At 39.6% G+C, this 25,102-nt stretch overlaps 1 protein-coding gene across 8 annotated transcripts in view; it reads right to left on the bottom strand.

Moving 5' to 3' along the window:
* TRAK2 (trafficking kinesin protein 2) overlaps window positions 1-25,102 on the bottom strand; it is a 61,079-nt gene that overhangs the window by 34,863 nt on the left and 1,114 nt on the right. For 4 of the 8 annotated variants that reach the window (XM_016187030.2, XM_060194138.1, XM_007520505.3 and 1 more), the window contains exons 2-3: window positions 3,979-4,264; window positions 1,656-1,850 (exon numbers count right to left, since the gene is read on the bottom strand). In XM_016187030.2, coding sequence (XP_016042516.2) covers window positions 1,656-1,850; window positions 3,979-4,069 — 286 coding nt within the window. In that variant the 5' untranslated portion in view covers window positions 4,070-4,264. Of the gene's footprint in view, window positions 1-1,655; window positions 1,851-3,978; window positions 4,265-5,327; window positions 5,414-25,102 lie in introns of all 8 variants that reach the window. The other 4 variants (XM_060194139.1, XM_060194140.1, XM_060194137.1 and 1 more) reach the window with 3 other exon arrangements.

The raw sequence follows: 25,102 nt of genomic DNA, 5'->3' as shown, positions 1-25,102 counted from the left end.
AACCAAGTATTTTAGATTGACTTACCATTTGTCTGCCAGTCCTTTTATTTTAAATTAATCCTGCAAATAATTCCACTAAATCTAAGACAACTTTCTAGATGCAGTCCCACCTTTCAGTGTCAAGGGTCAAAGAACAAGGAAACTAAGGGAGTACTGCAGTGAGTCTACCAAAATACTGGCAAAGTAAATTCATATTCAGAGATTTGCAGGTTGCAATTTTCTTCTCACAAATCTAAAAATTCCTGAAACCGAGGGAATTGGAAACTTAAGCAAGCAATTTCTCACACTAGACATGTTAAAATGTTAAAAGCCTTTAGTATTCAGCTACTGAAAACAATTAAGGGTAGAAATATAGTTTTGTTTTGTGATATTCCAATTTAAGTTTAAATAATGTTTAGAATTTTTTTTTTTTAAAGCAGAAAGTCACCTGGTTTAAAGAAACTATTCAGAGCAAGTTAATCCTTATTATGAAGACAAGTGCCTCAGAACCGTCACCTCCACCTACAGCCCTTACAAGTCCTGACATACTGGGGAAGTTCAAGGCACTGAGTGTCACACCCTATCTAACTTGAATGAAAAGAAATCCACAAGCATATCAAGGTGGAACTCACAGATTATCACTGCACAAATCTAAAAGCTACAGTGGGCACATTTTTATAGTAAAGCAATCGTTAAAAAGAAAGCTCCACCTGTATGTAGGTTTTTGGAATAGGTCAAAAGGAAAAGGGCCCACATTCTAAATTTTAAACACTGTGCTATTTAATTTTGTCATTTTTACAGCTTAGTGTTAAAAGACATTTCTTAGACAAGACTTAAGCTTTCCCTGAAATATTCTCCCTAAACCTGTAAGCAAGTAATGAAGATTCTCAAAAGTAGTATGCAATTATTTTCTCCTGGACGTTACTGAAACTATTGCAGTCCAAGAACTATTCTTCTAAATGACTTACATAGTTACTGCGACGACACTTAATTGGAAACAGTTAAAAGTTTCTAGCTCAGGATATCAAATTATTTGCTGTAATTTGCAGTAATAGGTATTGGTAGATACAACAAAAATTTTAATTATTTCGCTGGTTTTTTAAAAGATTTTTTTCTACTCAGTCTGACGAAAGAAAATGCAAAGCAAGGGGGCCTGGGCACAGTGGATTAAGTGCACATGGTACAAAGTGCAAGGACCAGAGTAAGGTTCCCGGTTCGAGCCCCCTGGCTCCCCACCTGTAGGAGGATCGCTTCGTAAGCAGTGAAGAAGGTCTGCAGGTGTCTGTCTCCCCTCCTCTCTTTATTTCTCTCTGTCCTATCCAACAACAACATCAATGGCAACAATAACAATAACGACAACAGCAAGGGGCAACAAATGGGGGGAAAATGGCCTCCAGTAACAGTGGATTCGTGGTGCAGGCACCAAGCTCCAGCAATCACCCTGGAGGCAAAAAAAAAAAAAAAAAAAAGAAAGAAAGAAAGCAAAAGATGGGATAGGTGGACACATCTTATTTTGCCTATAATCCTGGACACTCATGGTCATTAACCAATTCACATTAAAGTAAGTACATGCTAAATGATGAGCAGGGATGCCAGATGTGTGAAAAGTCAACAGCAACATAAACACATGATCTTTATCTCAATGGAGAAACTCCAAAGGAGCAGTTAATACTCACTCATATAACGGAAAGTCTCTTCGGCAAGAACGGGAGAGAGGGCACCAGATGCATGTTGTTGCTGGTGTGGGGTCCGAGACCAGTCTTGATTTTCATATAGAAAGAGAGAGTCTACTCTTAGTTTATACTGGGGTAGTTGTTCTTCTAGCAGACTCACCAGCTCAACTTCAGGGAGATCTTCACTGGAACAGACCTCTAAAGAAGAAAGTCAAAGTAAATGAAACCAGCAGCACTCAATTTACTGGGATATGCAGAAAGAAAATCAGCCAGACTGATTTGGCAAGAGGATATTCAAATAAGCACTAGTCAAGATAATTTCTCCACTGATTATTATTGATAGGCCTCGGCACTATAGCTCGGATTTCTCTAAGTTGTTTAATTTTTTAGACAGAAGAACTTTTAATATGGTAGAAATATGACAAAATAATAATGCCATAGAGTTTACTCAAAGGGAATAAAATCACATGTTCTTGAATAACAGAATTTGAGAGGCCAGGTGTGGGTGCACCTGGTGGACTGCACACGTTATCATGTCTAAGGAACCTGTCCAAGCCCCTAGTCCTCACCTGCTGGGGGATGTTTCACTAGCAGTGAAGCAGTGCTGCAGGGGCCTCTCTCCTTTCCTATCGCCCCTTCCCCTCTCAACTGCTCTCTGGCCTATCAGATAAATAAGTAAATAAATAAATACACTTACTACTGAGATGGTGACTAGTAATATTAACATTTCAATAGCACCAGCACTAGAATAAGCACTTAGTCATTTTACTTGAAAGATGTCATCTGCCAGAATCCTGAACACATCTGACATTACTACTCTCCCACAGGCTTGCCTGTGGCTCCTTGTGGCATACCCTTAACTTCTCTGGACACACGGGATGTATCTGCTCTTGGCTTCCTGTCACAGACACCGCCCCCATCATCCAACACCTTCCAAATTTAGCAGTTTACAAAAGAAAAGCTCTTTCTTTTAATGTGCTTAGAATATGAAGGCTTAAAATAGAGAAAATATAGGATGTCATATCGATCCTCACTAAAACCTGGTATTTGCCGTGTGGGTAGTAGAAAGAGACATATACTAACTCCGGCAATGACAAATGTCACTAAAAAAGAAAAAAAAAATCTAATGGTGTGGATCTAGAGAAGCATGAGAAAATGAGCAAAGCCTCAAAGGTCCCAGGATTGGGAGAAATATGGGTTTATAAGGAATGAGGAAGTTTCCTTGCTGTCTTAGAGTTTAAGAAAATATGAGATAGTTATTATTATAACTACGTTATTTGAAAATTGATTTACTATGATAACCCCATGGTTAAAACTGTACAAGACCTTACCAAGATTTGTGTCATTTAGTGCTATTTACCAAGAACTCTTATTTTATATACTGACAAGACCGGTTACTTCTGGTCTCCTTGGTCTGAGATTATAGGTGATTTAATATTTCCAAAAAAAAAGTTATTACTAGAAACGCATGAACAATTTAAGCCCAATGTTAAAATTCAATCAGTTTACTCATTTGAAACCTTATTAGACTGAAGGAATATATTCTCAGAACTGAAGTCTATGCATTAAAAAACTCAAGACATTCAATCTATTGTCCCCTCATATTAATTAAATAGTAATCTATAAGCATATAGGTTAATAGAATATATTAACACCATTCCAACCACCAAAGGTCTGTGTCCCTATTCCCTCCCCCCCCCCCAGCAAGTGAAGCTGAAAATCTATGACCATGGACTTCAAGCTCAGACTGACAGAAATGCAGAGGTTACACAGGCTCCTGTGCTAAATATGAGTAGACATGGACCCAAGGTCAGATAGATGGGGCTTACAGCTAATGGTATTTATATGCTTTTCCATTTTATTTGATAGGACAGAGAGAAACTGCATGCATTTGTACATGCTGTATGTGTGTTATTATCTCCTGAGAGCTTCTATGTTGCAAGCATTGTTGTCCAGTGTTTGCACTGTCCTTGTCATGTGGAAATGGGAGGCCAGGCCTTTCTTTCCAACGTGACTGCATCACCAACAGCTCAATCAATCCTTCCATTCCAGGTGTCCCATCGCATGATGAGAAGGTGCTTGTCTGTGTGCTGTTCATGGCTTTGACCAATTCCTTGTACTACATAAAGCCCAAGCCAGCAGAAGCTGCATTATATTCATCTTCCTATTCCCACAGGACAACGACAGTGTCCTTGTCTGCAAACACCTGGCTTTCAGGAGATGCAAATATATGTACAGGCTGGAGGGGCTGAGACCCCACACCAAGATATTTGCATTTTATCCTGAGGAAGTGATAGCTCTTCAATATTTATTACATCAGACTTACCAGTGATGCTCTCTGAGTCTCTCTGATTGATATTCATGAGGTTTTCTTCACCTGTTGGTGATGTGAAAATGGCATTCTGGGATTGACTCATGCAGGATTCTTTCTTGTTTTGGTTGAGAAGGATAGCTTTGGTATGAATCAAGATAGAGGAACTCCATCAAGCCATTCAGTGAGGAAAGGGGCCTGGTTGTATTAACAATATTAGCAGATTTTTTCCTAGTGAGTCAAAGGACATCTGTAGCAGTGAGTACTCTCATGTGATTATCATACCTTGGATAGTCATGACCTAAAAAAAAAAAAAAAGAAAGAAAGAAAGGAAGAAAACTCAAGTGACTTAAGAGTCCAGCATGCTCTTTAATAACTGAAGCCCAGCTACCTGAATGTCTGCCATTACGAGTGTTTTCCCACACAAGATGGGAAATCTCAAGATAATCACACTAAGTGAAAGAAGTCAGACCCCCAGAGTACAGAGCTTATATAGAATTTATTCATACAAAATGTAAAGTTTCTATAAAATTCAATTTATTCTCTTTTATTTATATAAAGCCCTAGAAAATATAAACTTAGCTATAATGACTGTAAGCAGATCAGTGGCTGCCTGTAGTTGGGAGAGGGATTATCAAGAGGCAGAAGACAAACTAGGGGGGTGGGGGGTGAATATATCCACTGCTTTCAACGTGGTGATGACATCACAAGAGTAGACACAGATCAAGTTGGACACCTGAATTATGCATTAATGATAATTCTACAAGGTCATCAAGATTTTGAAGAAAACACCCATTATTATGTGATACTGGGGAATGAACTAAGCAGTCTCCCCAGAACCAATTTTTAAATTGCATATCCAAAGAGACAGAGAGAGGTGTAGACAGGCAGACAGACAGATACAGCCATCTAAAATGTTCTCTTGGTGCTGGGATTTGAAGCCAGAGTCTCAAACATGGTAAAGCATGTAGTCTATCTTCTGAGTTATTTCCCTGACCAGATACTCAGATGTCTAGTGTAAAATAATACCATACCTTGTGGGGTCTGTAACATATGTAGAAGTAAAACTATATTATAACAGTAAATGTGCCAGGAAAAAAAATGTAAAAATACTGCTGCAAGCCTTTTTATACTATACATGAAACAATAAAAATATCCCTTGGAATTACACTGTGATATAGTAAAGCTGTCTCAACAAATCCTAAAGCAACCAAGAAAATAACTGAACAATTACACATAGTAAACAGTGGATATCAAGTAGAATAAAATAAAAATGTATGTTTTGAGGGCTGGCTGGTAGTGCCCCAAATTCAGCACACACATTACCATGCACAAGGACCCAGGCTTGAATTCCCCCTCCCCACCTGCAAAGGGGAAGCTTCATGAGAGGTGAAGCAGGTCTGCAGGTGTCTCTCTTTCTCTTTCCCTCTCCTCTCAATTTCCCTCTGTCCTATCAAATAAAATAAATATTATTTAAATAACAAATAGGTTTACAATATAGATTGTAGGGGCAGGACCAAGATGGCTCAATACAGAGACATATATTTCCCTCCTTTCACATAAACAGCAAAGTCACCATTCACAGGAAAACCTGCAGAGATGAGCCCTTCCCAGAAAGGGGCAAAAAGGCTAGCCACCAGGTTGTGGGACACAGAGAGATGCCGTTCCCCCAAGAAAAAAGTCACTCCATACAACAACAAGCAGTAACTGGGAGAGACTGCTAAAGTATGGAACTCCAATAGGGCAAGCAGAAGAAAGCTGTCCTGAGTTCCTAGCACTCTTATGCCTGCAGCATCTGTGCTTATAAACTTTTCGGTGGGGAGTTAAAAGCTACAGTCAGTGTGGGAGTTGCATGGCAGTCTTCCTAACTAAGGCAGCTCTAATTTGCTGAAAACAGGCCCATTTGGATGACACCCTGGAATTCAGTCTCCACAGCAACAGACCTTGGAGGTATATTCAAGGAGAGTATTTGCCTATCTAACAAATAGAGATTATATAAGAGCTATGGAAAACCATCAAGAACAGCAATCATCTCACAGGGGTGTGAGAAGGAAAAAAGAGAAAGAACAGGACAGGGTTATTATTTGAAGAAACAATTGCTGAGACTTTCTCTAAGTTTAAGAAGATGACAGACAATCAAAGCTAGGACATTTCAAGAGTTCCAAAAAAATAAACCTAATCCAAAGTACAGCCAGGATGGCAAAAGACGTAGTGGGGGTTGTATTGTTGTGTGGACAACTGAGAAATGTTATGCATGTACAAACTATTGTATTTACTATTGACTGTAAAACATTAATAACCCAATAAATAAATTTTTTAAAAAGTACACACACACACATGGAAGGAAGGAAAAGCAGGACCATTGAAAAATTGGGCAAAAATATAGTTAGATGGATAGACAGATCATTACAGAAATAATAGTCAACTCACATCTGTGACCTTGGGAGAACTACTGCAGTTTCCAATGGAGGGAGTGGGGAGACAGGGGACACAGAATTCTGGTGGTAGGAACAGTGTGGAATTGTTCCCCATTATCTTGTAATCTTGTAAACCAATATTAAATCACTAATAATAAAAAAGAGAGAAAAAACCAACACAGCAAGACACACACAGGGTAACTAAAATGGCAAAGATTTAAGATAAAATGAGATAATACATATATCAAGAGAAAAATCAAAAAGTGACCAACAAAGAAACCCTCAATAAGAATACCATCTCATTTCTCAACAGAAACTCTAAAGTATATCTGGTAGGATATACTCGAAGTTTTGAGTGGAAAAGACCTCAACCCTAGAATATTCTACCCAGCTGGACTGTCATTAGGATTTGAGGCAATGAAGAGCTTTCCCGGCAAACAACAGTTAAATCAGCCCTATAAGAAACAGTAGGCTGGGCTGAGCCATGGTGCAATTGGTTGAGAGCACATGTTACACTGTTCAAGGGCAAGAGATCAAGCCCCCAGTCCCCACCCACAGAAGAAAAGCTTTGCAAGCAGTGAAGCAAAGCTGCAGGTAACTCTCTTTCTCTTTCTTACCTTCTCTCTCTCCCTCTTCCCTTTAAATTTCTCTGTCTCTATCCAATAAATAGTAACTAAATAAAAATTTTTTAAAAGATAAAAAAGAGTGGGTTACAAAGGCAGAAGCAGTCCAATGGACTCTGGTGGAGAATATGGTATAGAAACTTGTTTTAAAGACGTGTGAAATTAGATTTCTAAAATATGTATGTCATGTAAACTATTACTTCAAAATTAAGCAAATGAATGTGGAAAAAATTGTACAAAGGAACAAGGCTAGAGAGATAGTTTAGTCTGTTAAAGCACCAACTTAAATACATGAGGTCCAGAGGTTATAGGTTCAACCCCTTATGCCAGTGCTGAGTGGTGCTCTGGTCCCCTTCCTGCCCTCCTCTCCCTCTCTCCCTCCCACACCCACCCTCCCCCACTACACAATAAGTAAATTACTAAAAAATTATCAAACAATTTTATCACACAGGAAAACGACAACAATAACTATCAGCCTTGGGTAGGGGAGATAGCTCAAGATGTTTGAGCGACAACTTGCACCTTCTACCAGAGCTGAGCATCACTCTGGGTTCTTTCTCCTCTTCCATCATAAATAAATAAATAGATAAATTTTTAAAACATCCATTATGTCAAAATAGAATCTTTATTAGTCTCTCCTTAGCAACTTGCAGCTTCTAATTATGACTAATTCATACTCATGCTTACTATTACAGGTATTGTAAACATTCAGTGTTTTATAAGGGTTACTCTCTTTCCGACAAGAAAGAGACAAGACAAAAGGCAGCAAAGTGGTCACTGAGGTAGAACAGAGAAGTGTTTTTCTGTCAGTATTTGGGACCGAGTTTCAGAGACAGAATGGGAATCACAAGTAAACATTATAGAAAAAGCAAAGGTGAAATCTGGTCTTTAAAAAAAACAAAAAAAAAAGAGTATAGGAGATCATAAAGTTACTGGTAGTCTTCTAGAAACCAGAATGGCCAAAAGTTAGGACCAAAGGCAGGTTGCAAAGTGCTAGTAATGGAGCTAAGAGAGCACAGGAGACTAGGGTTTCCAATACCCATAGTTTCATATTTCTATGGCTCAGTAAAATTGAAAAAAATTTCTGCGGTTAATAGAAATGAATTGCTATTTTCCTTAAGAATTTCTACTACATATAAATGAAAATGTATTTTATAAGAAAAAAAAGCTTAATGGAATAAATAATCTCTCCCCAAAGTGGGTTATAATTTTATGTTGGCAAAATTAATTTTTTTAAAAAATAAATTAACTAATTAATTAATTTTTCTAATATGAATTCAGAAAGTTTTAGTAAACAAACATGTTTCTTATGGCTTCCCATTTCTGCTTGGGCCTGAGGAAAAGATATCTTCTGCCTCATATTTTTTTGCTTATGTATCAAAAGCCAATTCTGATGTGAGAGTGGCTACCCTGTTTGAATACATGCAGGTTAAAGACCACTTCTGCAAATCTTCATATTGGAAGAGATATGGGCAGAGAAACTATGCTCTTAGCAATAAAATGACACTTGTCATAAACCAGAACTAGGATACTGAAGCTGATTCTTTCATGAACTCTGGGGAAGAGTTACTTATAATGTCTTGACCATAATTAGTACCTTTATCCACAGTACAGTGTTGTGTTAGTCTCCTATTGCTGCTATAAAATTCGGTGCCTAAACAGGTTCCTTTGAATTTTTTAAGAACAAAGGTATTAAACTATGTATTTTTAATAAGGTGGAGAGGAAGGGAGGGGAAAAGGAAGATTATAACAAGAGACTAGAGTACTGCTCTGGCATATGGGGTACTGAGAATCAAACCTACTATCTTATGCATCAAAATCCTGAGCTATTTCCCTGTGTAACACAACACAAAATTATTCTTACAGTTGTGTTGTGGATATCAAATGATGAAATAATTTTCAAGGGAACAAAACCAATACATGGGAAAGCTGTCCTTCTTCTGAAGGCTTCAAGGAGAATCCATCTTTCTAATTTCTAGAGGTGCATCACTTGGTTCATGGTTCCTTCCTCCATCTCCAGATTTCTCTCTGCTTTCACTGCAACATCACCTTCTGCAGATCTCCCTCAAGACCTCTTTTTTGATTGCATTTATGATCCAATGGCATAGGGCTCACTTGGATGGTGCACCGACATTGCCATGTGTGGGATGCAGGTTTGAGCCCAGCCCACATGTCACCAGAGATATTTTTGGTGCTGTGGTGTCTTTCTCTTTATCTGAGGAAGCTGATATGAAGTGTTAAGAGTCCCAGAGAAGACAAAGCAAGAAAACAAACAAACTCACTGCAATAATACAGGATGACCCCTCTATCTCAAAATCTGTCAAATCCATTTACCATACAAAGTCCCTTCTGAAAAAACCTCCTTGCCAATAAGGCAGTAGTCACAGGTTCTGGGGTTTATTATTTGAGAAAATGACCAAAATTGATGAGAAGAGTGGAAAGTGAAAATGAATTATGATTTGATCTACCAGGAAACGCATATATTCACAGGTGCCAGGGGATTCAGACCTGAATATCTTTGGGGGCAATCTTTCATCTCACTCTCAGTTAAGAACATGAATTTTACCCTAATAGCTCCAGCTAGCAACTGAATCCCAGCTACTGAATCCCAACTACTGAATCCCAACTACTGAATCCCAGCTACTGAATCCCAGCTACTGAATCACTAGTTGTATGACCTTGAGCAAGTCATTCTTTTCACTTGTAAGATGGGTCTAATAAAAAGCTCCTGTGGGGATAAAGTGAGACATGACAATAATAACAGTTGCACCTGCCTCAGACAGTGTTTGGAGGAATTACATACATATACATTTCTTAGAATAATCCCTTTGAACACAGAGCATGCTACACAAATATTGTTATTTCTAATACCATCAACGTGGTGCCATTTTATCATCACAATCAGTTACTGTGCCGTATACGAAGCTGGGAACAGTGTGAAAGGCTACTCTCCACTGTCCAGTGGCATCTTCTTTCAGGAAGTCACATCTGTTTTCTGCCCTCGGATGAGTGCCATTAGTCATTTTCTGTCTACTCCTCTGGTGCATGAATAAAGGGAAAGTTTTCAGAGTCCTAAATGCAGTAGAAACTAATTGCAAAAGTATAAAATACACATTTTCAGTGCTTTTCCTAGTTTGCATACATATTCTTAGTACTTTCTTGAAAAACGTCTACTTTTGATGCTGGATCTTTATTCAATCCTTTTGGGAACAACTTTGCTGCTTTTCTTTGTAGAATAATCAACCAAGCATGCATCATCTAATGAGAAACCATGCACACTTCAGAGAAAATAAAACAGTCAAGTAACAAGAATGAGACTTAAAAAGAACAACCAAAACACTGGTGTAAACACTGATGTAAACACTGCTGGCAGGAAACAGCATGGCTGAAGTTTTAGATTAGTTTAGCCTAGCCCTGGAAATGACAGGATCAACACTGCCTAAATATAGGCCGGATGCCTTGAGAAAAATCTTGCTACTTCCTTAAAATTGAACCCTCTGACCAAAACAGTCTTACAGGATTTGTGCCTAGCGAATACTTCTTGTTCTTTCTAAATCCCATTCATTGCAAAGACTATTAGAGAGCTAGAATTATATTCACAAACAGGATTTGAAAAGACTGTTTGATCCACTAGCTCATTCAAAAATTTCTTTCTTTCTTTCTTTACTTACTTACTTATTTTGGATAGAGACAGAAAGAAACTGAGAGGGAAGAAGTGGAAAGGGAAAGATACCTTCAGTGTCTGCTCTACCGCCTGGCCCCAAATCCATTAAAGGTCCAGAATCATGTGAGAGGTGGTAGGCTGATAGGGCCTGTATTTCTACCTAGTTGATATATTGGTTTGTTTTTTTTTTCTCTCTCTCTCTAGCTTTGTTTACAGTGGACATTTGCTGAGTCATGAGTCTCTGCCACAATCTCTACCAACAGGGGCAGGGAGGGAGTCCCTCCCTGGTGGTAGATAAGGAATTCACAGCAAAGAGAGCTTCACCTGTAGATCAGAGAAGGCCTCCTTCCTGCCCATACTGCTGCCTGCGGTATCTGATAAGTTTCCCTAAGGGTTCTTTCATCATCTTGCTGTTAAGTCCTTGAACTCCTAACTTTGCCCTCAGTTAACCTCAGTTAACAAGCATGCCACCTTAACAACAACTCCACCAAAACCATCATCCATTTTTCACCATCTTTAGCTGGTTGTCAAGGCACAGGCACATCTTCCCTCACATATAGTTGGGCTGACTTTCTGCTTAATCACATGCTAACTGTACCATTTCTCACTTGGTACACCATTTCACTAGCATTACATATCACTAGCATTGCTCAGTGGTGCAAATGAGGCCTGTAGTCTTTATGAAACACCCTCAATGCACACAAAACCCGCTGAGTTGAAAATAATCATTTGCTGGTGATCAGCAGAGCTGAATCCTTACTCTCGAGTTTCTCAGAACAATTCCCTGGAGTTTGCTCAGAGTTCTTGGCTTCCACAGTTCTACGTGGCCGTTTAGAGCTCCTTCTTTACTTCCTTCCTTTTTTTTTCCCTAAAAGCCACAAGGGCCCTTCAATTTTGCTGGGTGGATCTGAAGTGATTACAAAAATGGTGCCCACAGCAATGTGAAGGAAAAAAAAAAAGGCTACTGGATTTGTGTGCAGTCACCGAGCTCCAGTGATTACCCTGGGCAAAAAAAAAAAAATTAAGATAAAAATTAAAATAATAAATAAACATGAAAGTCCTACTGCCCTTTCTTTTAGCAGATACCTTATCACTTAAGTACTGTATCCCTTCATAGGAAAGGCAATTTGATATTTGAACTATCTGAAATTCTGTACTTTTTAATTTTTTATTTATTTTCCCTTTTGTTGCTTTTTTATTGTTATTGTAGTTATTATTGTTGTTGATGTTGTCATTGTTAGATAGGACAGAGAGAAATGGAGAAAGGAGAGGAAGACAGAGTGGAGGCGAGAAAGACACCTGCAGACCTGCTTCACTGCCTGTGAACTGCAGAGGTGGGGAGCCAGGCGTTCAAACGAGGATCCTTATGCCGATTATTGTGCTTTGCACCATGTGCGCTCAACCCGCTGTACTACCGCCAGACTCCCTCTGTACTTTTTTGAAGCACGTTTTTTTTGTGCCATCTGGCAAACAAGCGACACAATGAGATACAGTATATCCAATTCTAGCATTACTAGAGCTTTTTTCAAGATAGGACTTTCTTACAAATTCTAAAGAATGGAGACTGAGTTTAGTGTGAATTATTTAAATATCTGGCAGTATGAAAGATGAAGAAAATAAGAGTCATTGAAAAGGGCCATTCTTCCTTGACAGGACATTGCCTTCTATGTAGAACAACAGTGGTAGAAACTGCCCCACTCTCCGCAGGGAGGCTGGGTCAGCCTACTCTGCCACTCGAGGAAGACAGGTCCTGAAATGAGTGCAGCCTAGAGTGTTCCCAGCTGTGACCATGAACTCAGAGCTCAGACTGACAGGGACTCAGAGGTTACACAGGTTCCTGTGCTAAATATAAGAATAGACATGGGCCCTGGGTCAGATTGATGGGGTTTACAGTTAATGGTACTCATATACTTTTCTCATATTTGGGAGCTTCTCTCTGCTCTTATCTACCTTTCTACTCCTATCTTCAACTCTGACACCATCTTCTCAGACAATACTCCTAGCCCACCTGCATGTTAACTATCAGGCTTGGGCAAAAATTAGTAAAGTCATGGGCCCTTTGGAATATATCTAAAATGGACTTCCTAATTCCTTCCAACATGAAGACCCCAAATTTCATCTGCTGTACTTTTACCTTTAGGTTCTAGATTATTAAACAATTTGTTCTGCCTTGTATCTTAATGCTTTCCAGCCACCAAGTTGCAGTTGCTACCATGATGCCAACTTGATTTCCCTGGGCAGACGACCTCACCAATGTGTCCTGGAACCCAACCTCCCCAGAGCCCTGCTCTACTAGGGAAAGATAGAAACAGGCTGGGAATATGGATCAACTTGTCAAAGCCCATGCCCAGTGGAGAAGCAATTACAGAAGCCAGACCTCCCACCTTCTGCTCCCCATAAAGATCTTTGCTCCATATTCCCAGAGGGATAAAGAATAGGGAAGCTTCTAGTGGAGGGGAAGGGATAGGGCACTCTAGTGGTGGGAATTTTACCCCTCTTTTTTTTTTTAATTTTTTAATTTTTATTTTTATTTAAGAAAGGATTAATTAACAAAACCATAGGGTAGGAGGGGTACAACTCCACACAATTCCCACCGCCCAATCTCCATATCCCACCCCCTCCCCCGATAGCTTTCCCATTCTCTATCCCTCTGGGAGCATGGACCCAGGGTCATTGTGGGTTGCAGAAGGTAGAAGGTCTGGCTTCTGTAATTGCTTCCCCTCTTATACCATAATCTTGTCAATCATTATTGAATCACTAATTATATATATATAACTATTATATTATTATATATGTATATATATAACTATTCTTATCATATTTACTATAACAATAAGATACACATTTCATCATTTAATATCTGATTGAGAGTTCCTCTAGGAAAGAAATGCTCTTTTTGTTTAGAAGAATACATGGAAAACCTACTCATGGTGCAAGCTGGTGCCTGGCCGTATCTAGAGGAAGTCTAAGACACAGTGCATCGACCTAGAGAAATAAATGTTTTTTGTTTGTCCTTTCTGTGGCTAGGGAGAAGAGAAATAGCAAGGGGCAAGAAAAAAGTCCCATCCAGATGGTAGTGACTGAGAGGTCACAAGAACACCAGGAAATGGTGGCAAGGCATTGGCACAATTGGGAGTGCAGTTACCAAGCACAAGGATCTGAATTCCAGACCCCCAACCCCACCTGCAGGGGGAAAGCTTCACGAATGGTGTCTTTCTCTCTGTCTCCACCATAATAAAGATTTAAAAAAAATTTTTTTTAATTCTTAAAAAGCCAAAAATTCACAAGAACTGTTAGGAAGGGCTTTTATTTTCCCATAACATGAAACAAAGGTTCAAGTCAACTATTTAGCTCTTAAAGGATCTATCAACTGACATGGGCTTTACAGATTTATTAAAACATTAGTACATGAGAGTTATTGTGGTTAAGAATTTACATTCCTGGATATTAATGAAATCATCACAGCTATTACATTTAAAATATTATTTAAACATAGAAAGGTTTAAAAATCTTTACTAAAAACTGGTCAAGGGGAAAAATGAATGTAATTAAAGTTCCTCAAAAACAAATGATACAGAATAAATAGCATTTATAAAGGTTGAATTTCATGCTCTTAGCCAGAAATGGTGGAAACATCTCAAGTAGAGATATTTAAAACAACAGACTTTATGAGTGTAAGATATGTACTATACTTCTAGAACCAAATGAATACTTCTCCCCCTTGACAAATTTGACAGCATTGACAGAAAAGATTTAGGTACTTGATTAAATCAAAATATACCATAACCTAAAAGCCTATAAACACTGGGCCAAGGAGACAGTATAATAGTTATACAAAAGACTTTCATGTCTGAGGCTATGAGGTCTCAGGTTCAATCCCCAGCACCACCAAAAACCAGAGTTAAGCAGTGCTGTGGTAACCCCCCCTCTCTCTATATATATACATATACAGATATGTGTGTGTGTGTGTGTGTGTGTATCTTAAATAAATACTCATAAACACTTCCCATATGACTAGGAAATAAACTGCAGATATAACTTTGCCAGTAGACTTTAGAATATTTAGCTATTTGCTCTTCAGGATTTATCTTCAAATTAAATAGCTAAGGAAAGCCATTGAAATATCACTTTTCCATAGCAATAATCACATACTTTGTTTTATTTTTAATAGAAATAATGGAAGAAATGTAGAAGATCTGTGTCCTCATTTCTCTGTCCCCTCTAACAAAATGGAAACTTGTTCTGGTGAATTTAAAAATGGCTCTAAATCCTTGTAATATTTAAATCCACTGGAAGTGCAATTTCCCAAAAGGTGTGAACAGAGAAAATATAGGCCATACGACTCTTCAGATTAACAAGGTAATCAGTGACACCAGGCCACGCAATCTTTGATGACCAGGAACGGGGTGTAACTTCAAATGAGGGTGACTGGTGGCCAGGATAGACTATTTCTTAACACATTTATAAACATATGTAAGTCTGGAATGATTATATAATTCTGCTTACATAGGACATGTAACCACTTTAGTAATATAATTCTACTAGGAGAGAGACAATCACACTATACTATTTAGATGTAAGTCTTATTGTTTTTCTAACCGGTTGTCAGAACCAACTCTGAGACTTCTAGATAAGGCTGCCTTCTGCAAGAGAGCTGACATGTAATGCATGGTTTTTGCTTAACAAAAAAACTTCAAGAATCAGAATTTTTGTCTTCACCAGAGCTTTCCTGCTCCAGGCAGCAAGACAGCTCACATAAAAGGTCACCTATTTGTCATCAGCAAGGCCCAGTTTCCAGCCTAGCCTTCACCACATTGGGGGAAGATTTTGTGTTGTGGTATCTTTCTCTCTTCCTTGAAAAAGCTGGATCAGCAAAAAACAGGAGATAATCAGATTCTGAGCTTGATGGCTGCAGTGACTAGGTGGCAAAGGACATTTAGAAATCCTCTCCTTCTACCAGTCTCTAATAGCTAGTACCTCCAGTTCTTCAAGATTCTCTCATGGATTCCTAACAAACTTCATCTATTAAAAAATCAATCAATTGGGAGTCAGGCGGTAGTGCAGCAGGTTAAGCGCACGTGGCGCAAAGTGCAAGGATTGGAGTAAGGATGCCAGGTTGAGCCCCCGGCTCCCCACCTACAGGTGAGTCGCTTCACAAGTGGTGAAACAGGTCTGCAGGTGTATATCTTTCTCTCCCCCTCTCTGTCTTCCCCTCCTCTCTCTATTTCTCTCTGTCCTATCCAACAACAATGACAACATCGATAATAATAATGACTACAACAATAAAACAAGGGCAACAAAAGGGAATAAAGAAATATTTTTTAAAATCAACCAATCAATCAATCAATCAGGGACGAGGTGGTCCCCACCTGCAAGGGTAAAGTTTCACAGTGGTGAAGCAATGTTGTGGGTGTCTCTTTCTCTGTCCCTCTCTTATATCCTCTCCTCTCTCAATTTCTCTGTTTTATTAAGTATAAAGAATAGGTGGGGGGAGGGGGAATGAAGGCAACATCAATTCTGTTCCAAATTCAGTCTTTCCTACAAGTAACAGTTAAGATGGATGGACAGGACTACGTGCTTTATGCACACGGGTCCCTTTGATTTTTCAGCCCCTCCCACCCTATGACTGGAGTTGGTACTGTTTATAGTGACCAACATTTTATAGATTAGGAAACTGAGCCTGAACTTGTCCAGGTTAGTCTGGGCCAAGAATTACACCAGAGTATGTGTTCTGGGACCTCTGACCTCTACTGGCAAGAGACTGGGAGAGTGGGGAGTAGCCTATGCCAGTGTAGCCTGAAAATGCCTCAGAGGTGATTCCAACACAATCCCCTCTCCCCACTCTGTTTTGCAAAAACACTCCTTGGCTAGTCAATAGAGAAAGGGAAAAAAAGCAAGTAAGTTCCCAATTTGTTCCTAAATGGCTCATATCTGCTTTCAGGAATGAACGGCTGATGTCAAGATTGGGTGAAGTTGCAAACATTCCAACCTATAGCAATACTGTGGCAAAACTCAAAAATTATTTCCCAATCATTTTACTGGAGGAAAAAATGATTAATAAGAGAGTTACTGTCACATGAGTAGTGTCTTTTCTTTCTCTTTCTTTTCTTTTTTTTTTAACATATATTGCTGTGGAATATTTATCTTTTATTTATTTTATGCTGTATTTACTTTTAGTTTATTGGATAGAGGCAGAAATTGAGAGAGGTGGGGGAAATAGAGAAGGAGAGAGAAAGAGACACCCGTAGCCCTGCTTTACCATTTGTGAAGCTTCCTTCCTGCAGGTGGGAACCAGAGGTTTGGTTCCAGGTCATTGTGCACTGCAATGTGTAATTGTGCTGGATATGACAATGCCTGATAGGTGCCCACCACACCCATCACCAACTCAAGTCTTCCTCCACCATCACGCACTGGCTCCCCAATATCTTCCCAGTGCCTCCTGCCTTCCCACTTTAAAGTCCTTGGCTCTGCTGCAATAGAAGACAGCTAGTCTAAGTGTCATCCGCATTTCCTTCCTTCCTTTCTTTCGTTCATTCCACCTATAGATGAGGTTATCTGGTATTATTACCACAAGCCAGAGCTGAGCAGTGCTCTGGTAAAAATAATAACAAATTAATTTAAAGATTTCTTTCTTTCTATTTAATAACCCCAAACTGCTATCTTGAGATTGTAAATTTACTTCTAGTTTTATTGTTCACAATATTACATCTTACTCCCACCAAATGTGTCTCACCACCCTACCCTTTCTATTAAATTTATTTATTGGGAGACTAATGGTTTAGTTGACAGTAAAATATAATAGTTTGTACATGCATAACATTTCTCAGTGTTAAACATAATAATTCAACCCCCACTAGGTCCCCCTCTGCCATCATGTTCCAGGACCTGAACCCTCCTCCCCCCGCCCCCCACCCCACCCCAGAATCTGTTACTTTGGTGCAATACACCAACTCTAGTCCAAGTTCTGCTTAGTGTTTTCCCTTCTAATCTTGTTTTTCCAAATTCTGCCTGTGGTCTCTCTCCTTTCTAACGTGCTGCTGGCTGAGAAACCAGATAATCGGTTATCAGAACACCCAGAGGTTTCTGCTTGAACTGAACCAGCTGACCTGCATTCCTGCCCTTGGCTGCATCCTCAAGTACCTCTTTCTTCCATCCTCCAGCAGTAGGGCTTTTGTTGGCTGGCTTCTTTCCCTCTGACACTGTCAGTTTTCCCTCTGGCATTCTTTTTTTCCTAGTCTGTCTATGAATGGAAACATTGTCCCTTTCTATCTTCCAAGGAAAAGGGTAGGTCACTCACTCTTTTACCAGAACGTAATTATTAAATGCTATGGAGAAATACAGAATGGACTGCAAACAGAGGTGAAAGAAAATGTTTCAGAAATCTTAAAAAAAAAAAAAACAGCTTTGACTTCTCTCTTAATCTGACTGGATCCCTTCTATGAACTCATCTATCCTCCTTTCTCTCTCTCTCCCCCCTCCTCCCAATTTCTGTGTTTTAAACAAATATTTGTATTTACTATTGGATAAAGACAGAGAGAAATTGAGAGGGGAGGGGGAGATACAGAGGGAGAGATACAGAGAGACACCTGCAGCCCTGCTTCATGACTTGTGAAGCTTCCCACCTGCTGGTGGGGACCAGGGGCTTGAACCTGGGTCCTTGTGCACTGTAATGTGAGCACTTAATTAGGTGCACACCACCTGGCCCATCCTTTCTCCATCACTTATACTATGAACTTCTCAAAGACAGATAATCTCATTTTTATATGCCCCAAACCCAAATACAACCAAACACATTGGGGACTTGTAATACATTCCTAATTATAAACTTAATGAGTAAAAATGTCAATATATTGAACTACAGAAGTAATTTAACAGACAAAACTGACTAGGCCAGTACATTGCCACCTTCACTGAATGCCTTGGTGTGAAAAAAAGAAAGAAAGAAAGAAAGGAAGGAAGAAAGAAAGATGGAAAGAAAGAAACTTAAACATTCAAAATTCAGCTGGAATTGGTGTATCGCACCAAAGTAAAAGACTCTGGGGTGGGTGGAGGGGAGAATAAAGTTCCAAAAAGGATGACAGAGGACCCCAGTGGGGGGTGTATTGTTATATGGAAAACTGGGAAATGTTATGCATGCACAAACTATTGTATTTACTGTCGAATGTAAAACATTAATTCCCCAATAAATTTAAAAAAATTCAAGCTTCAAAAGAAGCTTTTTGTCTTATGAACATTTGTCTTACGAACAACTCTCTGTGAGCTTGATTTAAAAGGCTTGTATGTTATCTTTGTAACAATAATACAGTCCTCACTTTTCTTGTAATAACTGAAAAAAACATGTTGCCATAGGAGAAGTCAGCACTGAATCTTCAGCCCGCAGCCAAGCCCAAGCTAGTTTCCACTGACAGCATTTGCAGTGGTTCACAAACCGCACTGAAAATGAGCTCCAGATCAGATGAGAAATGGTGGCTACGTTCTTTTTTTGCTCATGTTTGCTCCTGATTGATAATTAAGCTCATATAAGTCTCCTCTACAGTCTGTTTTGTGACCAAAACTGGAACAGAGTAGTTTAGATTACTATTAGGAGGAGAGAGAGAGAGCGAGAAGAGTTGAAATTATTCTAAATTATATGCTTTAGGCCCTGCAGTGCTGTCTCAGTCTTTTTTTTTTTTAAATATTTATTTTATTTATTTATTCCCTTTTGTTGCCCTTGTTGTTTTATTGTTGTAGTTACTATTGTTGTTGTCATTTTTGGATAGGACAGAGAGAAATGGAGAGAGGAGGGGAAGACAGAGAGGAGGAGAGAAAGATAGACACCTGCAGACCTGCTTCACCGCCCGTGAAGCCATCCTCCTACAGGTGGGGAGCCGGGGTTCGAACCGGGATCCTTATGCCGGTCCTTGTGCTTTGCGCCACCTGCGCTTAACCCGCTGCGCTACAGCAGGACTCCCTGTCTCAGTCTTTTTAGGTGGTTTCTAGTCCCCTCCTCTTCCTTTCTTCCTTCAGACAAGAGTTCTCTTAACCAACAAATTTCCTTTTGTTTTGATTTATACCACTGGCCTAGTACACCACACATGTGCTTATGACAGAGCAGTATGAGCAGAAAGCAGAGCTCTGGTGTCTGGATCCCAAACATCCATTTAGTTTACATGAAAGAAGTTTTTTTTTGAAGTGTATTTTTAAAGTGGAAATGCCTTTGATGTCTACTTATTATTTTTATTGGGGGTTAGTGGTTTACAGTAAACTTTTAAATTTAAGACACGTGTAAAATGTCTCCATTTTTTGCAAAACATTCTCAACCCAATCACTCACTGTAGGTCCCTCTTCCACGTTCTGGCTTGTGGTGGCACTAGGGACTGAACCTGGGACATTGGAGCCTCAGGCATGAAAGTCTTTTTGTATAATTATTATGCTTTCCCCAGATGCTGATGTACATTTTAAATAAAAGAAACAATTACATTCTCCTAAAAATGTCGAGCCACTGTGCAGAATGGGCTGCTGCAAATCTGGTCCCCAATCTCAAACCTCATGTGACAGGTGTTTCCCCTGCCACCCCACCCCTGATCACATAATCCCTTTCTGAGAAGGAGAAGATTCTATACCACATCTTCCGTACCTCCAACCTGTCCTCATGTCTCTTAATCTCTCTTTTTCCCCACAAAGAAAGCTACACAACCAATAGTTTTCTCTCCAAACTCTAAGGATTAAGTACAGACAGAATCTCTCCATCGTGTAGCTGGGTATTTGCTAGCAGGAGTGTAAATTAGCAATTCTCTTACTACAAGAGATTCCAGGTGGCCTGAAGACAGAAGAGGGAGAGAAACTTATTTTTAATCATTTTCCTTTCATGTTTTCTACTATGTGTGTCTGTCTACTGAGCTTAAAAATAATAATGAAATGAGTTGATTAGACTCTGCTCCTGCCTGCTCTAACTGCTGCTCCCTGGGCACCTCTAACTAGAGTCACCTTTTTCTTTGACCCATTAATGTGCTTAAACACTTCAATTTTAAAAAAATTCTCTCAATATTTAATATCCTTTCTTTATTGCATACAGAGAGAGACTGACATACACATACAGTTCTGCTTCACTGTTCATGAAGCTTTCACCCTGTGGAGGAACTGGAGGCTTGAACCCAGGTCCTTGAACACTGTAACATAGTGTGCTCAACTAGGTGCACCGCTGTGTAGTCCCAAACACTTCCATTTCATTAAAAAACAGGTATGATCCTTAAAATGGCCCTCCCCCCAAGACTTTTGGATTTCCTTCTAGCTAGTGCCCTCTGTTCTTTCTTTTCTTTTTCTTTCTTTCTATTTTTTTTTTTTTTTTTGCCTCCAAGGTTATCGCTGGGGTTGGCTGCCACACTATAAATCAACTGCTCCTGGTGGAGGAGATAGAGAGGCAGAGAGACAAAGAGATACAAGCAGGCCTGCTTTACTGCTTGTGAAGTATCCCCGCTGAGGTTGGGAGCCAGGGGCTTCCTTCCGCCTGTTACCTGAGCTTCTTTAAAAAGTATCTCCTCCCCTCTTTTTGTTCATAGCTCTCAACCCCATTAAAATCTGATTTCTCCTGAAACCACCCTTCCTTTGGCCACAAACTCTCTTTACTTGACAGTGAGAAAGAGTGTAGAGCACTGGTTTTCGAACCTGCTGGGGACTGACTGTTTGCTGTACCTAGAATGTTCTTCCCTCTTGTTCTCTATGGCTAACTGCAAACGATGAGCCTTCTACTCTCTGCTTAAAAGTCATCCTCAGGGTGAAGGTACCATCTCACCTGATTTAACGCAGCTCATCTTGCCACCTTTTTATTTTTTTTATTATCTTTATTTATTGGACAGAGACAGCCAGAAATCAAGAGGGAAGGGGGTGATAGAGACTCTGGCTTACGGTGGGGGGGGGGGAAGGGGTTTGAACCTGGACTCTCAGGCATGAAAGTGTCTTTGCATAACCACTGTACTTTAATTTTTATTGGTTTACAGACAACCAGAAATTGAGAGTGAAGGAGGTGTTAAGGAGAGAAACAGAGAGACTTCTGCTTGAAACAGAGGACACCAGAAATTGAGAGTCAAGGAGGTGTTAGGGAGAGAAACAGAGAGACCCTGCTTCACCACTTGTGAAGCTTTCCTCCTGCAGGGGGGACCGGGGGCTCAAACCTGTGTTCTTGTGCATTGTAACATGTGGGTTCAACCAGGTGCACCACCACCTGGCCCTGGAAGTTTGTTTCTATTAGGTAGAAGTATCAGTAAAATGACCTCACTTAACAACTGATCAGTTAGTTGCTTACTGGTCAGTTTCCAAGAAATGTCACTAAATCACATTACAGTTGGTAAACAGGGCCATTACAAAGTGTACAGCAGCCGCTATCCTAAGAGCTAATAAATCAAATGATCTAAGAAATCTAAGAAAATAAGATAATGTATACTTAATGAGCATTAGAACAGAACTGCTGTGTAGATAGTGGGAGGGTGAGAGTTCTTTTCTAGCTGAAGTGGTCTGGTTTCACACAGGATGTAATCCTCAATGATGACAAGATTTAGATAGAATGAGTAATTAGTAAAGATGAAAACACACACACACACACACAGTCCCAAAGTTACCAGTAGACAAGAGCTGCTTCAGTCTCGTACAGACCAATTCAAGTAGAAAGGACTATGGGGAGCACATTTGGACCTTAATATTAACTAATATTAACTAATTAATTAACTAATATTAACTTAATATTAACTAGCACAGATTCAGAACTCAGGATTCAGCCTGGTAGGGAGCAAGTTTCTAAATGGAAAGTGACATTTGACAATGAAATAAGAAGTCAAAATTAGAGGATGAATTTCAGGGGTGAAAAACACACATGGAGCGGTGAGGGAGGAAGGGGACACCCGCCTAGCCAGCCAGATCAGCCGAATCAACCCTGGAGATCAATGGGGTGACAGATGTCTCTGCCAGATCACCCTCACATCCGAGTGTCTCTTAACTATAGTTGGAAAACACTGAGTATTCTGTGATAGTTGAGTAAGCTTTGTTTATTTCTTGGAAAGCAAACTGTCAAAAGGAGAACCAGCCTCTAGATACAAAGACAACTATGTAAAATTCTTCCCTCCTGAGTCTTCCTAGGTCTGCACAGGAGGTTAACTGCGCCCTTTAAGATCTTCCTGAAGTTAAGAATGGTTCTGTTTTAGTTGTACATTTCAATATTTTGAGAAAACCACTGCTTCCATTTCCTGTAACAACGTACACCTACTTGGTCTCCTGGCCTGCAGTCTTTAATCCATACTTCATAAGGCTTGTGAATAGTCTCTCTAAAATGCAGATCTAATGTTTTTCCACTGCCATAAGACCCACCCCTATCCACTCCCCCACACATAAACCCCACCACTTCAATCCTCCTAGGATAAAGATGAAACATCTTAGTCTCTTACAAGAAATCCCCTTAACAGGGTTCCAGTTTACTCTGCAGCCTCACTTCTCAACACTTCTTACCATGAAACTTGTCTGCTCAAAAGCCTTTTTGTATGCCATTCTTTTTGTCTAAAACATGTTTTAGTTCTTAGAGCCACTAGTACAAACTACTACAAATTGGGTGTCTTAAATAGTTGTTGTTTTTTTTTTTTTTTTTTAACAGTTCTGAAGACTTAGAAGTTCAACACAGTGTCAGGGGTAGGGTGGCTTCTACTAAGCTTGTAGGTTGAGACTTCAGTTATATGTTTTGATTTTATTTTCTTCTGTGTACATCCCTGGTATCTATCTCTTTTTGTGCTCAAAGATCATCTTCCTGTAAGTACATCAGTCAGAACGATTTCAATCCAGCCTAAAATATTTTCACTTTCAACTGAATCATTTCTACAAAGTCTCCAAATACAGTCACACAATAAGGCTACTAGAGGTTTGTATTGAGACACACAAATTTTGGAGAGGACCATCTTAGCCCAGGCTAATTCCCACTTGTTTTACCATGACTGGCCCAAATCTTCCCAGCCCAGGCAGATTTTAGTGTTCTTTCTATGTTCCCACAGTATTCTCTCTATGCTGTTTGCTTATTAACACTAACACAACAGTCTTTCTTTCTTCCAACTCTATTCCTTTCGGCAAAAGACTAAATCACTAGTACTCAGCTCAACAAACGCAGTTACTAAATATTTGATTATTGAAAGACAGCAATAACAACAATAATAACAACAGCAATGATAAATAAGGCCAACAAAAGGGGGGGGGGGAATGGCCTCCAGGAGCAGTGGATTAGTAGTGCCCAGCCCCATCAATAACCCTGGAGGCAAAAAAAAAAAAAAAAAAAAAGGAAAGAAAGTAAGCATGTAAAAGAAAGAACTTGATCTTCAAAGAAAGGCAAAAGTGGGTTCAAGTACAGACAACACCATTAACTTGTGGCTTTGGGTAAATTGCCAAATGATACGGCTTTATTATGTAGATAAGGTAGCGATAGCACTCAGTTTTGAAGGTGACACACAACAGGGGCTCAATAAGTGCTAAAGAGTCTGAGATTCCCTGAATTTAAGCCTCAGTTCTACTGCATAATAAGTGAGTGACCTTGGGTTTGTTAACTTACCCTGTCCTTGCTCCAGTTGCCTAGCTATAAAAACACCTCCCAGTGGTGATGTGAGGATAAATTAACATAGTTCAATAATTTACTTGGGTATCTCACACATATTAAGTATTTAAAAGAAAGATTTCTAAGTACTGTACTATAAGAACACTGCAGGTCTGAACAGATATACTGGAAACCATGAATAATTTACTCCCCTCAATTATTAAGTCATTTTAAATGGGAGCACTACTTTAATGCCTAGATTTTTTACCAGCTGAATAGGATGGAGAAAAAGGTTAAAAACTGACATAAACAGAGCTCAACATAAACATGAATGAAATAATAATATATTATCAGCAGTGCTATTCCTTATATTGGCATTAATATATTTTGGTACCAAAGTAGCATTTTCAAGAGATAACTTTTTCTATTCTTTGTGACTGTCAATGTCAACCACTTTCCCTGGAGAATAATATGCCTTGTCTCCTGTTTTCAGTTGCAACATCACTAAATGTGTGAACTGGAAAACACTTGTGAAATATAAATGAATCTCTATTATAGCATATATGTAAAAACGCTGGATTTGGAAAGGGGGGTTCTGGGTCTCCATGTGCAGCTCTCTGAGACACAGGAATTGTCACTTCTTTAAAAATACTTGAGATGTAGTCTAGGTGCCCAACATACAAAGAAACCAGTATGAAGAAAACAGTGAAAAAATACCTTTTAGGGAGTCGGGCAGTAGCGCAGCAGGTTAAGCACACGTGGCGCTAAACGCAAGGACTGGCGTAAGGATCCCGGTTCAAGCCCCCGGCTCGCCACCTGCAGGGGAGTCGCTTCACAGGCTGTGAAGCAGGTCTGCAGGTGTCTTTCTCGCCCCCTCTGTCTTCCCCTCCTCTCTCCA

Source organism: Erinaceus europaeus, chromosome 7 (genome assembly GCF_950295315.1).
Source record: "Erinaceus europaeus chromosome 7, mEriEur2.1, whole genome shotgun sequence".
In the NCBI taxonomy this organism is placed as follows: Eukaryota; Metazoa; Chordata; class Mammalia; order Eulipotyphla; family Erinaceidae; genus Erinaceus; species Erinaceus europaeus.
This window is presented reverse-complemented; position numbering and strand designations above follow the sequence as displayed.